Source organism: Callorhinus ursinus, unplaced genomic scaffold (assembly GCF_003265705.2).
Source record: "Callorhinus ursinus isolate GAN/ISIS: 27379988/994484 unplaced genomic scaffold, GSC_fseal_2.0 scaffold32, whole genome shotgun sequence".
Lineage (NCBI taxonomy): Eukaryota > Metazoa > Chordata > Mammalia > Carnivora > Otariidae > Callorhinus > Callorhinus ursinus.
In genome coordinates, this window is record NW_027397094.1 from 16,070,410 (window position 1) to 16,088,531 (window position 18,122).

Consider the following 18,122-nt stretch of genomic DNA (forward strand, 5'->3'; position numbering starts at 1 on the left):
AAAAGAGCTGCTGCAGTTTCCGAGGGGACGCTGGCGGTCAACACCAGAACTCCTCGGTTCCTGCCCTCTGCGCGGAGCAGATCTGAGCTTGGGACAGTCACGGCTCCGCAGGCTGGGAGACACTAACCTCCAGCCACCTCTGGTCGCTCAGCAGGCAGTCCAGCAGAACGGGCTCGCACCTCCTGAGCAGGGTATCCCAGCGCTGAGAGTCCCCCAAACTGCTGCCCGCAGGCCAGGAGGGGCCCGGGGAGCAGAAGGAGGCAGTGTCCGAGTCCAGTAAGGAAAGCGGCTCCCTCTCCGGCCCGCGGCTGCCCCCGGTGGCCTGCGCAGAGTCTGCCAGGTGCTGAGCAGTCTTGAGACTCAAGTGGGGAGAGAGAAGTCGAGGGTGTTCGTGTGGCCTGTCCAGGCTGGCAGCCGTGGCTTCCGTCTCCTCGGGGCTCTGACAAGGGGCCTCGGCCTCTCTGGAGGGCGGGCGGCCCTCCGCCTCTCCACGCTCCCCAGCAGAGCCAAGGGAGAGCCGTATGAAGCTAAAGCTTGAAGTAAAGGCGTCCTGAGAGCCGGCAGGGGCTGAGGGGACCCTGGGGCCACTTCCGAGGCTGCAGCTGTTGCCAGTCACCTCCTCTGGGGCCAGATGGCCTTTTGTCCAGGAACCCTTTGCTCTTCCACCCCTGGCAGCACCCCAGCCAAGGCCGGGAGCCTCGGAACTGTCCATGGACGGGAGCTCCTCCTGCCCCCCAGCGTCCCCAGGGCCACACGACCTGGCCGGCCTGGCAGGTAGTGTGGGGGCAGCTCTGAGCTGAATCCCAAAGAGCCCTGGGGGTCCTCTTACAGGGGTCAGAGCCAGGCCCAGGCAGCCCACGGGAGTCGGAGCCGAGGCTGCTGTGCTCCTAGGAACAAGGCTCCTAACTGAGGGGCCTCGCCGCTGGCCTCCAGGATCGCGGCCACACTGTCCGGCCCTGGACTCAGACTGGTGGCACTTCTCACCGCACGCCCCTCCCTGGGCCCGTAACGGAGCGGCCGCCACTGGGAAGAGGAACCCAATCTGGGGCCCGGCTGCGCCTCTCATGTAGCCCGGCCTCCGTGCCAGGCGCCTCCTCCGAAAGGTCGCTGCAGGTGGTAAGCAATCCTGGCCACCTGCGAGGAAAAGAGAAACAGTAGCATAAACACGCAACTCTCACCGGCTCCGCGGGAACTGCACTGGGAGAGCATCTGGGGTTTAGAGGGCACGGCTCTGTGCATCTGTCAGACAGATGCCGGCTCAGTGGTCACGGGGCCAGCCCGGCCGGGGATTCGGATGACCCTCTCCAACGCGGCCGTGAGGTATGCCGACACGTCAGCAGGCCCACTGGAGACACAACCTCAGCGGCTCCATCTGAACCCTCCGGCATCTTGCCTGTTGGGCTCTTGGGCCCAATCGGCACTTTTCTCCCAGAGTGGGCCTGGAAAGCGAGCGACCGGAAGGCAAACGCCAGCACCCTCCTCCAAACGAGATCCAAGCACTTGCTCTAGCTACGTACTGAACAATACGTGAGTTTTCATTATCGGAGCTATCCCTGTCCCTGCACGCGTCTGGACCCTGGAGAGTCGGCTGGGGCACAGTTTACACCCATCAGTTCATCTCACACCTTGGCCCACAGGAGGCCCTGCCTGATGTGCCCTACGAACCAGGGGCCGTGTCCTCTGCCCAGCTATGCAAGAAGAACAGAAACAACAAAAAATGCCAATAGCGCTCAGGCAGGATCGTACAGCAGCCGAGAGCAGAGACTCTGGCACCTCATTGCCTGGTTCTGGCACCTCATTGCCTGGTTCAGGCCCCGGCTGCCATGGCTGGCTGTGACCTTCCACACGTTACTTAACCTCTCTGTGCCTCCGTGTGCTCAGCAGTAAAATGGAGACGTTACCAGTACCTCTCGCACAGGGTGGCTTTGCACATTTAACCAAATGAGTCATTACATGGAGACAGCCTAGAACAGTGCCTGGCACACATAATAAGTGTGCTGAAGGTGTTATTATTTCTCCATTGCAGAGCACGTTGTTACTCAGAATATGTGCATAATCTACATTCATTTCACGTGCTCCCTGCCAAAATCATGTGAATCAACCAGGCCAGGAATTGTAACTTTCCTTCTACAGTGAAGGAAACGGAGGCTCAGAGAAATTGACATTCCAGAAACTCCTGCAAGTGCCTGAGTGACCAGCATCACAGTCTCCTGACTCTCCTGGCCTGCATGGCCCTCTCGCTGCGGCGCTCTGCCACACCATGAGCCAGATGAGATGCAAAGCATACAAGGACGACCAGGCAGCACGGGACATGGCTCTAGGTATACTACAGCCTCTGGTGAGGAGGGGAACAAAGCTTCGTGCCAGGCGCATACGTCCTGCTCTGCCCCCAGAACACGGACCGGCCCAGGATCTTTGTCATGGTTAGCGGAAAGCGCTGGGCATTCGGGCTCCCCCTGCGTTATGATCATGGCACACACCAGTCTTTGGAACAGGTATCAATGGTAATCCCTGGGGAAAAGAGCACAACAACCCATGGGCCACCCATTCCCTGAATTTGAGCATCTAAGGACTAAAGAGCCCAAGACAGGTTCACCCAGTGACCTTCTCTTGCCAACTGGGTGTGCCAACTGCCACGTGCCAGGGAAGGGCTAATACCACCCACGTACATAGAATTCTGGAAGCTGGTAGTGGAGGGAGGAGCGAAAGTAAGGGCTATCAGGGGGTGGGAGAGGAAGTCAGGGTAAAGGAAGGGAGGGGGGTATATAACATACAACCCTAGGGGCTTGATACCATTTTTCCATTTCATAAACAATAAAATTAAAGCCCAGAAGGTTTTAATTTGCCCAGAACTTAGATCGTAGCTTACCAAAGCCTGTGTTGCTCATTACAGGACAATAAACCAGCACAATGCTCTCCTATGTCCCTAAGTGGCTTGATAAATGATGAATGAATAGATGCATGGACGGATGAGGGAAGGATGGATGAACCAAGGCCTATCTGATTCCAAAACACACGCTCTTCTTATACCCTTTGCCTCCAAGTATATCACTTAGGATGATAATTTGAAATGGCAGGAAGTCAGAAGAAAGATTGATTTTTCTTTTTCCTTAATGACACAGGCCATGCAAAGTCAGAATTGGTAGAAAAGGACATGATAAAAATGTACAGAGGGGCACCTGGATGGCTCAGTCAGTTAAGCATCTATCTTCGGCTCAGGTCATGATCCCAGGGTCCTGGGATCAAGTCCTACATGGGGCTCCCTGCTGTGCAGGGAGCCTGCTTCTCCCTCTGCTTCTACCTCTCTCTCTTTCTCTCTGTGTCTCTCATGAATAAATGAATAAAAATCTTTTTTAAAAAGTTTTTAAATGTACAGAAAATGTACAGAAGGAATTACTTAACTCATTAGTTAATAATCCAAATTGGACCACCCATTCAGATGGTTACTATCAAAAATAAAAACAAAAACCCAGCAGTGATTAAGGAGAGCACTTGTGATAAGGACTAGGCGATGTATGGAAGTGTTGAATCACTACATTGTACACCTGAAACTGATATTACACTGTATGTGAACTAACTGGAATTTAAATAAAAACTTCAAAAAAATTAAGACATTGAAAAAAATATTTTTTAAACAGAAAATAGCAAGTGTTGATTAGAATGTAGAAAAATTGGAATGAGTGTGCCCTGTGTAAAATGTTTTCAGAGTGGCTGAAAAGAGTACAGTAGTTCCTCAAAAAGTTAAAAATAGAATTACTACATGTCCAACAATTCCACTTCTCATTATATACCCAGAAGTACTGAAAGCAGAAAATATATCTCTTTTGAGATATTTGTACATCCATGCCCACAGCAACATGATTCACAATAGTCAATGGTAGAAGCAAGCCAAGTGTCCATTGTTGGGTGAATGGATAAACAAAATGTGGTAAATTCATGCAATGGAATATTATTCAGCCTTAAAAAGGAAAGAAATTCTGGGCGCTTGGGTGGCTCAGTCATTAAGCGTCTGCCTTCGGCTCAGGTCATGATCCCAGGGTCCTGGGATCGAGTCCCATCGGGCTCTCTGCTCTGCGGGAAGCCTGCTTCTCCCTCTCCCGCTCCCCCTGCTCGTGTTCCTGCTCTCGCTGTGTCTCTCTCTGTCAAATAAATAAACAAAATCTTTAAAAAAAAAAAAGGAAAGAAATTCTGACACAGGCTACAATGTGGATGAACCCTGACGACATCATGCTAAATGAAATAAGTCAGTCACAAAAGGACAAATATTGTATTTATATACATATATACATTTATATAAGGTATCTAGAGGAGTCAAATTCATAGATCCAGAAAGTAGAATAGTGACGGCCAGGGGCTGGGGGAAGGAGGAATGGGGAGTGAGTGTTTAATGGGGTCAGAGTTTCAGTTTGGGAAGATGAAAAAGTTCTGGAAACAGATGGGGATAATAGTTGTACAACAACATGAATATACTTAATGCCACTGAATTGTACACTTAAAAATTGTTAAGAGGGTAAATTTTATGTTATGTGTACTTATCCCAATTAAAATTTTTAAAAATCTTTAAATAGGTCAAATTGGGTCACCATGCTATGTGGTCTGAAGGACCCCCCCCATCCTTTCCCTCAGGGATTTCACTATCTGAGGATATCCCTGTATGTCAGGGTCCTGACCACAAAGAGAACCCACGTTCCTACTGGGGTGCTGGTAAGATGTTATTGGGCCGCAGTGCTGCATGAGTAACAAGCCAAGAAGACCAGACGTGAAAAAAATGTTCACCAAATATGGGGATGAGAGAGAAGGGTCAGGTGTGTGGATGGCCCAGCTCTTGCACCCACCAGACCCCTCATACCTCCCATCCCCTGGCATGGGCCTTCCCGGAAGGCAGCCCAAGAGGCAGACACAATCACACACTATTAATCCTAACCCTCAGGAGAGGGCAGAACTGACAGCCGGATCTGGACAGCACTTCTGGAATGAGCTAGAAGGATTAGAAGAAACCCATATTGGGCAGATGGCAGCTTGGAACCTCTAGAAAGACCCCCAGGTCCCTAGACCCAAAGTCCCCCTTTTTTTTTCAATTTTTATTTTTTGAGGCAACTTACAATATCCCCTCTGACCAGAAATCAATTATTACTATCTATCCTGCCTGAAATCCTACCTCTTAGATTGATCCAAACCCAAGTCCTGCCAACATGCCCTATAGTTAAGGAAGGGTTGTGACGCATTCAGACCTCCGAAGGCAAGATTCCTTCCTGACACCTACCTTCAGGGTTGAGCGGGCAGGAAGTACACCACCACAGGGTTCAAAGCACACACTGGCTTTGAGAGTTGGCCAGGGAAACCAGCTGTGCCTTCTGTTCTTTGTAAAACTCAGAGATGGTTCCGTTCTGCCCGTCTGGCCCTGGAAAGGCTGAGGAGGAAGGGGTGCACACAATCTTCTCCATCCCCCACAGCCTCCCGCTCCGAACAGACTCTAGGGAGAGGAGCGCAGACCTGGCCTGGGTTATGTAGGATCCCCCCTCCACCGCCATCCAGCCCAGTGAGCTCCGGGATGGCAGGGAAGTGAACAACAAGAGCTTAGAACAGACCCAGATGTCAAAAGACCTCTATATACAGTCCAGATAAGGTGCCCGGAAACATGCACTCCTCTAACTTACAGGGAAAACTGGGGGAAACCTCTGTTAACCAGCCAGATCAGCAAAATTCCTGTCTGCCTGCCTCTAACGCTCTCCTTCTTCTAGACAAATCCTTCCCGTCCTCCGGCTTCCAACGCCCTTCCCCAAGCTACCTTCCCCATCAGCAGTTCACAAGGCTTCAACAACGGTCCACTCCACTTCTGACCCCCTACTTACTACCATCCAGCACTGCTAGCTATTTTCTTCAGTGTATGTGAATTGTTCCCCATTTATGCTATAAATAAGCTTCCTGACACCCTCATAATCCCTGCAAAATCCTAGTATACAGAGAAGGCATTCCAATACACATCGGCCAGATAGTATTTATTTTTAAGTAGGAAATCTAAAACATGTAAGTTAAGGAAACACGATACACATGAATTTACTTGGAAGACCTTAAAACCAAGACCCAAAGTTTAAATCTACATGAAATGCCCATGTAGGCTGGGGCAAGTCACTTGGCCACCCTGTTCCTCAATGATGCAATGACTCATGTGGGGAAAGCATGTCTGTCTCCCTCAGGACCACTGCTGAGAACACACAGAATAGTCAGGAAAGAACAAGCACATAAGACTTTGCAAAGCACGACCTGGATATAAATGTACGGTGGAAGCATAAGTGAATGTATCTTTTCATGGAAGGAATTTTAATCCTATTTGTCATGGTTGGGGCATAAGTCTTTTCTAAAACATTCAGGTTAACCAAAGATCCTGAGTCGTAAAGAAACCACACATCCCTGTGGATTAACTTGTTTTCAGAGAATCAGAATCCAATCATATACATACTAAGCACAAACACTCCACTGAACACGAGTTCATCTTTCTTTGATAGTTCAGAGAGCACTTGAGGATTCAGAAGTGGCTTCAGGTCGTTATAATAAGCATCTAGCAAGCAAGGCAAGTGCTAGTGCGGAATAAATCAACACTTATTGTATTTCCATTGTAATTGTGCAACCCATTTTAATAAAACAACTCCTTATTGAACACTAGCTGCTGTGTGGGATGCAGACACGAGCAAGACACCGTCCCTACCCCCAACTGCCCATGATCTAGGAGGGGATATAAGCCATGCATACAAAAACTGTCACAGGCTGGAATGTGCTACCTTAATCACAGAGGAAAGACAACTTGATTTGAAATTAAATGAATGGGGTAATCTAGTTGGCTCCATTGGTTTACCTCACAGTTCTTTCCCCTTGGGCAAAGCAGAGACTCCACGAGCTCCAGAACACTCCCGCATTTCTGTCACCCCAAAGAAGCACCTCTTGGGACTGAAGGGAAGAAGGGTGATAAGGAGGCCTGTTCGTGGGACCCAGGACGACTCTAACAAGCAGGTCTGAGGCTTCCTCCCTCCCATCTCGCTAACTGCTCCCCTGCCTTCTCCTGTCCCCCTCCTTTATCCTGCACGGGTACCCCCCTCAATCAACCTCTTGCCTGTCTCACTCTGTGCCTGCCCCTCAGAGAATCCCAACCCTGTCCTAGAGAGGGTACAGCAAGCAAGCACAGGTGGCCTGCCTGCTTGGGGGTTGCCTTCGTTCGGGGAGCAGAGAGAGAAGTCAAGCACGCGCACAGGTTAAGTCCTGCCAGGGTGCTGAAGGACAGGTTCGTGGTGCCGAGCCACATAGCCATGCGAGAGTCAGAGAGGCCCCGGGGGATGCTGCAGGAAAGAGCCTTAGAGGAAGGAACGAGGCCAGCTGGAGGGGCTTGGAGGGCACTAGAGGTGGGCTGGGCCCGGATGGAGCCAGATGCGGCAGGATGTATTGACCACATCAAGCCTGGATCTTTGCCCGGAGTGGGACGGACAAGGCCTTTGAAGGACATGAAGCAGAGGAGGGGCATGAGCAGATCTGCATATTTGAAGAGCTCACTCTGTGGAGAACAGACCATACGGGAGTGAGAGAGGACGCCAGGAGAAGAGTTAGGAGGCACCAAACAGGCAAAAATAAGGAAAGTAAGCCTGCAGCATGCCCAGTCATCCTGGTACTTCTCAGAGGTGAGGTCACGGGTCAGGAGGATGTCCCTTGCTCCTAAGCCATCTATGTCCATCCTCTGCTGCACACATCGTATTGGCTCCGGCTCTCTTCTGTGATGAAGCGCAAGCAGCAGTTCCTTTGTAGCATTCTGGACAACCTCCCACCCTCCACCACCCTTCCCCAGGCAGTATCTGGGGCCAAATCAGTGATAGTCTCAATGAGTCTCTCGGCAAAGCAATCACCACAGGCTTGCGGACACGTCGTCTTCACAAACTGACACTCTCCATCCCTTTGAAAGGCAGATTGTTTTCCTAGACATGGTTATTCACCAGCTGCTTTTGGTGAGCAGAGCCACTTCACCCTGATCTCTCATTTCCATAATCTTCAAAGCCACACACACCGCGGGTGTAGACGCCCACAGGTCTGCAGAGCATGGCCCTCTCGGCCAACCACCCGGAGCCCCGTGAAAGCAAAGCTCTGTCTGGTTTTCTATCAGCCTCCTGGTTCCCCAAATGCAAGAGCTTTGACTCCCGGGCTGCAGACATCACTTCTTATGACAGCCTCCCAGTCGGAAGGGACGAGTCCCACACTGAATTGTGGCTTCACTGGCTTAATGTCAGCCCTGAGTCAGTGAAACTGAAAAGACTGTTCTGCCTGGAACACAGGAGACATAGATGGGCTAAAAGTATGAAGAAAAGCAAAAAAACGATCAACGGCGCCAACTGGGTTGGGGGAGGAGACGTGACTGGTGAAGGATGTCAAGGGTCCCGATCCATCGCTTAAGCAGGTGGCAGTTACATGGGCGCTGATAGTCTCTGCAACCTGTGTATCATACGGTTTTTATAACTGGGAGACAGTCTGTAATGAGTTCTCAGAGCCCCAGTCATGCCCTGGAGGAGCTCACAGCTGCATGGGGAAGGGAGATGCGTCAACACACACATGCAGACCAGACTGGCAGTGGCTCCTGCATAGGAGGAACTGACCCTGAAGCTAAACCCAAAGGTGGAGGCTGCAGAGGCCACAAAGGAAGTGAGGCCTGTCAGTGGAGGAAGAGCAAGTACGCAGGAATGGAGGTGACAGCTGGAAGAGGTTCAAACGTCCAGGGCCCAGGCAGGCGGGGCGCCTGTGGGTTATGCAGCCGGCAGTGGGCGTGAGAAGGCCCAGGGGGCTGGCAGGGGGCGCTGGGGCAAGGACAGGGCCAAGTCAGGTCCCTGCACTGGAGAGAAGACAGCTGGAAACACGGCTGGTGCACGGAGATCCTCAAGAGTCCAGGATGCCCCCTGCAGAGGAACTCTGGAAGAGTAGGGTGGTGAGGGAAAGAGTGACCCGAAATGACCCAGGTAATCACGTGTGCTGCCCAGAGGTGTCGGCTGTGCGATATCGGCCTCGTGACGTGCAGCTCAATGCGTCCAGCACCGTTCGTGGGGAGCAGACACTTGTCACCTGCTGTCCTCAGCGTTTGTGCTCCAGCGGAAACACTGAGTGGTTACCAAATGTGGCTGCCTGGCAGTCACCGGGGGTGGGGGGGTGGGGTGTCTCTTTTCAAAACGATGCACTCACAATGCTGGGGAGTGGGACTCAGTGCCCCCAAGGTGATTCCAGGGGGAAGCCAGGGTTGGGAACCTCTGCTCTAGGGGAGAGTCCTATTTAACATCCCACTGAGCTCAGAATCCAAACGCATCATACACAATGTTCACAAGACGGCAGAGGTTGTTGCTTCGAAGAATCTTCTCTTTCCCCTATACTTTTTGTTTCTTGAAATGTGGCTTTTCACTGCAAACCTCTATGCAGGATGGAGTGTGGCCTGTATTTACAATATGTCCCCATGTATCTGTTCTAAATCTTCTAGCCCGCATAAGGTTTCCGCTTTCGGTGAGACAATGGGAGACCTGGGCCCCGCAGCAGGACCTCCCATGAGGCGGGGGCGGGGCCAGAAGACAGGCAGCTGCTGGGCACTGTCTCACTTCCCTAATGTGCACAGACAGGGACGGGGCCAAACAGTGGGCCAACATTGAGCACACTTCGGAGTTTAAGGTCGAAACCCACAGGTGCAGCATAAATCCCGGACTGGATCCTACAACAAAGAAACGATATTGGTGGAAAAACTGGTGAAATCCAAGTAAGATCTATGGTTTAGTTCATCGTGCCAATGTTCATTTCTGCGTTGTAATAACTGTACCATAATTATAGAAGCTGTTTGCGTTAGGGGAAGCGGGGGGCGGGGCGCAGGGAGGAGGAACTCTGTCATATCTTTGCAACTTTTCTATGAATCTGGAAGTATTCCAAAATAAAAAGCTTATTTAAAAAACCGGTACACAGGGGTGCTTGGGTGGCTCAGTCAGTTAAACATCTGACTCTTGGTTTCAGCTCAGGTCATGATCTCGGCATCGTGGGATCGAGCAGAGCCTGCTTGGGATTTTTTTTTTCTCCCTCTCCCTCTGCCCCTCCCCCTGCTCTCTTGTTCACTCGCTCTCAATTAAAAAAATATATATCTTAAAAAAAACCACATACATGTGTGCATGATTTATGGCCCTGTACTTTGAAACTAGAAAAGGGTATGGACTCTGTAGACAGAGTGCCTGAATTTAAAATTCAGCTCTGCCACTTCCTAGTGAATGCTCTTGAGTTACCTGCCTCTCTGCTTGTCTTGTCTGTTAAAGGGACTCTAGTTCACAGAATTGCTGGAAAGACAGATAAGATTATGAATTTCACTGCCCTATACCATGCCTGGCACAGAATAACCATTCAAAAACTATTTTATTTTCAATTCAGGAATAAAGACAAGAATATTATCCCGAAGCAAAGACACCTGGACACGGGCACCTGGGGGCAGATTTCAAGGCAAAGCTCAACCAAAGCAGCCTCGGGTCTGACTCTAAGCCTTTTCCTGTACTAATAAGACTCCTGGAGGCCAGTAGGTATCTATTCTCTCTCTGTCTCTCTCTGACTGTCTGTCTCTCTATCTCTCTGACTCTCTCTCTGACTCTGTCTCTCTCTGACTCTGAGTCTCTCTCTCTGTCCCTCTCTAACTCTTTGTCTCTCTCTAACTTTCTGTCTCTCTCTAACTCTCTGTGTCTCTTTTTCTGACTCTCTCTCTGCCTCTTTATCTGTCCGTCTCTCCCTCTCTTTCTGACACTCTCTCTCTGTCTCTCACACACACACACACACACACACACAGCCCATCCAGCAACAGTGTCACGGAGACAACCTATACTCTCTTGCTGACCAATCTCTTCCCACCTCTCTAATCCAGTTTTCTGTGTTCTGTTTTCTTTCTTTTCTACGCCTGGATCTACAACCTCCCACTGAAAGCAGGTCGTTGAGGAATTTAGCAGCAAGAGATTCACGGACCACGTGAAAGTGTTTGCTCTGAAATCACTGAGCAACCTCTCTCCATGGTGCTATTAATTCTCATAAGCGATTGTCTTTTTCTTTTCATGTAAAATGCTACTCAGAACTCTGATCGCCATCTGAACCCCCCTCAAGAGTGCTGCTAGCTACAGATGGGTGTCTCTAATGAATTTTTTAACTGCTGCCCTAATAAAATATGGATGAACCAGAAGGAGTCCTCTCTGTAGCTGCCAAACAACCAAACAACTTAAGTTTCTGCTCTTATTTCTGTAGCAAAGAGCTGCAAGCTCTCACATCCACCCTAACAAAAGATAGCTTTCCTCATGCTAGTCCACCTGCAAAGTTCACAGTTACCTTTTTAATGCCATATTTTAAGCATGGGCTTATTTACATGGCTTTCTAAATGTGCTGTTTGTGTGCCAAATTTGAGATGTGTTTATTAAAAAATGATCCCAAATTGTCAGCACTTCACACATAAGTAGTACCCTTGAGACTGGAGCATCTCTGAAGGAAGTCCCTACTTTGCACTTAATTTTTTTATAATACTCAGAATTTAAACCCACATCAAAGGTTTGTGCCAGTTTAAATACCTGACCTTAAAAATGATACAATTCTAGCATTGCAAATGTACTGCTCCATGGCCCTATTAGAAAAGAAGAGGAAATTCGGTATTTTTTTTCCCCAAACTTCAGTATGGAAACTTGGTGCACTGGTCTGAGGGAATAAGAAAGAAATCAGCATTATACAACTCCTGGGTTAGAAAGATCTGGACCCCGTGACACCATACACATGTGGACAGGTGCTCAGGGGGACCCATACCTCACCTGGATCTGAGATGTAAGGGGACATCTTCTAATAGAATATGATTGTCTTCTGTCTACACTTGAGGATTCTTCATTTGTAAAACTTCTCTAGCCCCACTTCGTATTGAGGAACTATATATAGCATCCCGGTTTTAAGAGGCCATGACTCTATCCAGAAAGCTCAAGTCTCTCTGACTGATGCAAATCCAGTTGGCATTTGGAGTTGATGACAACGAGGCAGGGGTGGACAGGAGGTAACCCTTCACGATACCTACCAATAAAGGCTCTTTCTCAACAGTAATCCTTTACCGAAGATTAACTGGGGAATACTTAGGGTGTTTAAGAGAACAAAATTTTTCAAGTATCCATTTATGTTCATACAGTGCAAATTAACTATAAGGAATTCCTGTCTCTTCCTGCTTTCATAGTGCCTCTTCACTGTGGAATGATCTTGAACAAAGCAATACATTTTACTGTTAAGAATAAGCCCCCGCAAGATGCTTTGATGCTTAAATGTCTGAAGCATGCTTTGGTTATAGCAATGTTTCCACACGGTGGAAAGCAACTAATCATCCTCACTAAACTCCTTTTGAAAGCTTTTGTTCCCGAAGTGGCATATTTTATGATTTTTAAGTTATTAAAATGAGATGCTAGTGTCTCCACCAATCACTAGTATCAGATAGACATCACATCCACACGCAGATCAGGGCCATCTGCCAGGGAAGGCAAAGGGCCCGAGGGGCCGGCCGCTCCCCTGAGGGCTGGAATTCAGAATATGGTGAGGACACTCTCGTAGGTGTCACAGCTGGGCTCTAGGCCAGAAACCAAGCAAGAGAAATCACTCATGCCATCCGAGGCCGTGCTTACTGGGCGGTGGGTGTGCATCAGTGAGAGATGGATGCCCTGCTGAGCACACCCTCACCGGTAAGCTGCGAGTGCCTCGCTCTGTGAGCTCAAGTCACCCGTGGGACCTGGGGTCCACAATCACCTAACCACCAGAGAAGAAGCTACTGCAGTGCATCCCAGGGTGATGTTAATGACGTCCTCAAGAGCGTTCTGAAGTTAGACTGGGTTTCAACGTCCCTCTGCCCCTCTTTTGACTTGTCCAAGTATACCTTCCCCGAGCCTCAGCTTGCTCATCTGGAAACGTTCCTGATTCCTTCCTCGGAAGGGATGAGCCACTTGTCCACACCACCTTCTCTCAGCATCGCCATGATCTCACGGCTGCTGGCATCAATCACGCAGACTGAGGAGAGCCTACTGGTTCTCACCTCCCTCCCAGGCCACGCAGGGCGGAAACAACACCTTCTTCCTCTTCTCCCTCCTGCTTACAGCTCCATCCCAACCAGCCCTCTCTGGCAGCGCTCTTTCTTCAGATAAGACCAGTAACAGTGTTTTCTATGTCAGTTTTCCTATTTACAGTCTCACTCCAGTCCTGCCTGGAGATCACACCGAAGCCACCTGGGAGCGGAGGATATTTCCAGACAAGCCCTGAGTTACCTCTGGAAATGACTCATTTCATCTGTTATGTATGAGTTTTCCAGTTTAATATTCAGAGAGGGGGTCTGGTAACTCAAAGAAAAGCTGGATCTTGATTCTGTCAGCTCCCATCTGGGTGATGCTGAGCAAGTGACTTAGCCTGCCATGCCTCAGTGCACTCATGTGTTAAGTGGGCATAATCTCCACACCTTGAAGGACTGTTCTGGGGATACAATAAAGTCACTAATATGTATTTGCGAAAGCCCATCATAGCTTGTGGAAAGGGGCAACACATGCTCAGTAAATGTTAGTTTCTTCCCCAAGTTCTTCTGGGCATCTGAAGTCATTGCTGAATCCTGAGGACATGCTGGAATTTCCCTGGACAATCTTTAAAAGGAGAGAAGAGCTGTCAATTTTCTCCCTTATCCTCCTTTGTGTACATGTGGTTTTTTTTCAGGGGGTTGGGGGTGGAATTTGTTAATCGGTTCCGGTAATGTTCTTCAACAGTCTGCTTCAGAGTTAGTTTTGTTTGGGGTATTTTTTTTTTCTTACCTTTCTAAGAGGGTAGAAGACACAGAAAATAAACGGGTGAGCTTAAAGGCATAAAAGTCCATGGAAAACAGTCCAAACTATCAGAAAAATACTAGACAATCTTTAAGCAATTTCTGACAAATAAAAGAAACTTATTAAAATTTTAGCAGATCTATATTTTCCCCTAGAGCTACAGAAATCCTCTGCACGAACATTCCTTGACCAAGCACTACTTTGAACATCTCTTCATTTTCCTTCAGGGAACAGTTAAGGGGAAAAGTGACATTTCACACACTCTAAACACTCAAAATCAGGGGGTTTTCCCCCCTCTCTCTCTTTGTTTACCTTTCCAGTCTTTGGGCTATTTTTCTCACCCTCCAGCAACATCCAAAAACCTATTTCTTTTTAAAAAAAAAAAAAAAAAGGCTTTTAATAGCTAACACAAACTAGATACGTCTGTTTTTCTCTAGAGTGGGCTTTAAAACTTGAGTTAGCTCTCACTAAGGGAATAGAACTTCCTTTGTACGCAGCCTATTTTGAAATAAATGAGGCAATCCTGGGTAATAAATTGGCTCTAATTCACTTACGCTGGAGGAAGGTGAAAATAAGATTGGGAAATTGCTGCGGTGGTCTTTGAGGAACCCGGGAGGATAGGAGACATGTCAACAAACTGGAAACACATGAATAACCTCCCGTGTTCTAAAAAGGGAAATAGGTCATTCCTGCAAACTGCAGTCCAGTGACTGCAAACCAATGAGCATGACACAGACACCTGAGAAGTTTTGGAAGATTAATAATAGGGTATTTTGTAGGCACTCACAAATGAAAAGGGCCTACATGGGTTTATTGAAGATAAACCAGGTCAAACTCACTGTATCTTATTTAAACAGGAAATAAGAAAGGGGGAAAGACAAGAGCATTCACTGAGAACTCTACTATATGTCAGGCCTTGTAAGTTAGGGGAAAGGTGGTAGACATAAATATCTGGACTTTACCCAGAGGATCCGGGAAGGCCTCTCGCACCTGCCCCGTGTACAAGTAGAGGCTGAAAGCAGGACAAGCAGGGCAGGCAGGTGGATTTGTAGGGGGTGAATGACAACTGCAGATCAAAGGGTTCTGGACCTTGAATGGATGACTGACCAGGAGGAGGGTCCCAGCTCTTTGATGCAGGGTTCTTTCCTGTCTTCTTGGCTGATAGTAGCTGCTAGACCTAAAAATGTCCCCAAAAGGATGACTCATACTCATATACAACTGTTACAATTTATGACAAAGGAGAAGTAAGTCAACGAAACAATTGGAGAATAGGGGACAGAACTGCCATACACACGCTGAACGCACAACTACCAGCCCCAGGGATTCCAGCTCATGGGGAATGATGTCACAGGGGGGCAAGGGACCAAAGAAGGGTCCCTAAGGAGGGAAAACAAGATGAAGACAAAGTAAATGCTCAACCAGTGGCCTCCAAAGGATGCAGCCCATGGCGCGCATGGACCTCTCTGCCATTCTCCATGGCGGCATCATTAAGGATGCAGGTGATGGCACCCAGCCACCTTGAGAGACGTACTAGCCGAGGAAATTTTGAGAGTAAATGTATGAGTGAAGGAGATATTTATAAAGAGTGTATACGTCTGATTATAAAATAAACTACTTTCTTGGGGTCAAAAATCAACCTATAACTGTTTTCCCATGAAATCCTCCTCTTGTCTAGTTCCCTGCCTTTGAAAATGAGCATTAACAACCACAGAAGCACTAAAGCAAGCCTATAGTAGAAGTGTGTTAGTGTGGAGCAGAACGAAGGGGCAGGGAGAGGACCTCAGGGCCCAGCGATCATCCAAGGGAAAACAGATTTGTCATTTTTGCAAGATACACCAAGACAGTGCCACACTTATGGTCAGGCGTAGCCACTAAGCAGGATGCAAATAGATGCATGTGATTCCATATAAATCTCCACAAGCTGTATGAAGAGCATCAAAGTTCTCAGCTTTTCATTATCAATAATATCTTTTAAAGAGATTGTTTTCACATGCGTACAACTGGAACTCTCTGATCAGCTTTGTTTTAAATCCGCTGATCCAGAGATTATGTCTGTGAGCGTGTTTTCAATTATACAACTAATCTTGACAGAGAGCCAGACAGGATTAAAATGAGGTGAGTTTGGATGGGAGTAGGGGCGGGGTGTAAATAAAAGGGTATCGGGGACATCACACCACAAATCCTCACCCTCTAGAAGGTGAGTTTCAAGGTTATTTTTGGAATGTTTGAGGTCATCAAGCTTTGTCATTATATTGGCTATAAATTCATTTAACTATGTTCTTAAGCAGAACTAAATACACTTGGCCACAAAAGTTCAAAGCTCTTTTTCTTATAACTGCCTTTGGTGCTTAGCATAGTACTGGATACTCTACGTATCCAACAAGTGCTCCAATATTCCACAACGAGCTGTCTGATGGCATCCCAGACCACCAATCTGATTCTACATTCCAGGGTCAGACCCAGCCTAATGAGGGAACATATAGAAAAGCAGTCGTTTCTCTGCATTGCAGTTTTTCTATATGTTTAAATGAGATAGGACATGAGAAAACACATTGTAAACTGTAAAGTGCTACAGAAATGAAAAATCTTACTAAGGCTGTTAGCCCAGTCTTATCCCAATTGTTTATGGATCATACATCGTTACTGTAAGAGCCTGGTTACTGCCCATAATAATCAGTCTGCATTACCTTCCCCCGACATTATAAAGCTTTATGATACATCTAACAGATGTGATCTAGAAAAAAACTCAGAATGCAAGGATTCGAAAAGAAACATCAAAACCTAGCTTGACAAATTTGACATAATTGACGTCCCTTTACTCATTCAATATTCACTGAGCATCTACTAAGTGCCAGGCACACTCCAAGCTCTTAACATACTTTTTATGCCATTGAATCCTCACCAAAACCTATTAAGGTAAGGATTATCATCACCTTGTTTCTATAATAAGATTGCTGAGGCTTATGGGAGAGAAGTTAATTTGTCCAAAGTCACACATCTAGCTAGTGCTGGAGCCAGAACTAGAGCCCAGGAAGTCTGGCCTCCCTCTCAGCCTCAACCCTTTCCTAAAGGCAACAGACACTGACTTTCTATATGAGAGTCTGTGATAAATACAGATCTCTGAGAGCTTGGGACTTAAGTCCTAAGGAGTCTATATGACCTGTTTTCACATTTGTTAACTTTCAGATGTAATTACCCCAAAGGATAACTGCTCAGTGGCATTTACTGATTACCTATAAAATAGTCCAGAAAAAGTAGACTACTAAGAACTCTAAGAGGAACACAACACAGCAATAATATCCAAACTCAACTACCCTGCATGACTTAAAAAGCTCTTTATACAAAAGCTTTCCAAACTAAAAATGTACTGAAGTCACTTCGGTTTCAAGCAAGGGCTCCTTATGAAAGATCCTCCCCAGTGAATGGCACCAGATTTAATCTGACAGCCACACATGTATCCATCACATGAAAGGGAAGGAAACCTCTGGAGAAAGTTAACAGATCAAGTTGGAGTTAGAAATGTCCCCCCACAAAAAAAGGTTTGGGGCTAGTCGTTCTTACCATCAGGCAACAGCACACCAGAGATGAGCTAGAGTAGGAATAAAGCACTAAAGCTGTGAGTCATGTAATGTGTTATAATTAGAATAGATTCAAGTTCATACTTAATGCCATGTTACTCTCACTCCCCACATTCAGTTATCTTTCCTAAACAGAAAAGCAAAGGACAGAATTAAAGCTGGCAAACCAAGAACATGTGACTGACCCTGGAGTAGCCTCGGAGAACCCTGTGTTCACCAGTCACCCTCACTCAAGTCATGAGTGAGGAGAAAGTTCAGGAGCTTCCGCTTCAAACTAGCTGGGCTTGAGTGTGGTGCTGGAATCATTTGCGTCAAAAGCACCCAAGAGGTCTATGAAAATGCAGATTTCTGAGCTTTTTCCCAGCCCTCCCAAACCAGAATCCCAAGCGCAGGAAATAGAGGAACATGTGCTTTTCACAAGTGCCCAGGCGCTGAATTGCTTGCACAATAACCCCAAGGCAGGCAAAGTGCGTAAGGTATCTGCAAGTACTTCCAAGACTGCAAGGGAAGCTGTCTGAAAGATAGAATGTTCAAAGGGCATGTGGAAAGATAAACAGAGGGGAGACTTCCAAGGAAGATGGCAGAGTAGGAGGACCCTGAACTCACCTGTCCCATGGATACGACTAGGTAACACTCACATCAGTGCAAACAACCCAGAAAATGACCTAAAGACTGGCAGAACAAACTCCACAACTAAATG

The 18,122-nt window shown here is 47.6% G+C and overlaps 1 protein-coding gene and 1 long non-coding RNA gene across 6 annotated transcripts in view; one reads left to right on the forward strand and one right to left on the reverse strand.

Annotated features, from left to right (window-relative positions):
- Positions 1-18,122, reverse strand: part of DISC1 (DISC1 scaffold protein) — a 393,175-nt gene that overhangs the window by 341,675 nt on the left and 33,378 nt on the right. For all 5 annotated transcript variants that reach the window (XR_012374326.1, XM_073879054.1, XM_073879052.1 and 2 more), the window contains exon 2: positions 128-1,134. Coding sequence is in view for 4 of the 5 variants with exons in the window: in XM_073879054.1 (XP_073735155.1) it covers positions 128-1,134 (1,007 nt within the window). In the remaining variant the exon portion in view is untranslated. The remainder of the gene's footprint in view (positions 1-127; positions 1,135-18,122) is intronic.
- On the forward strand, positions 8,723-11,202 carry LOC141370327 (uncharacterized). The gene is made up of 3 exons (XR_012374255.1): positions 8,723-8,987; positions 9,629-9,766; positions 10,420-11,202. It is a non-coding gene; the product is annotated as an uncharacterized lncRNA (long non-coding RNA).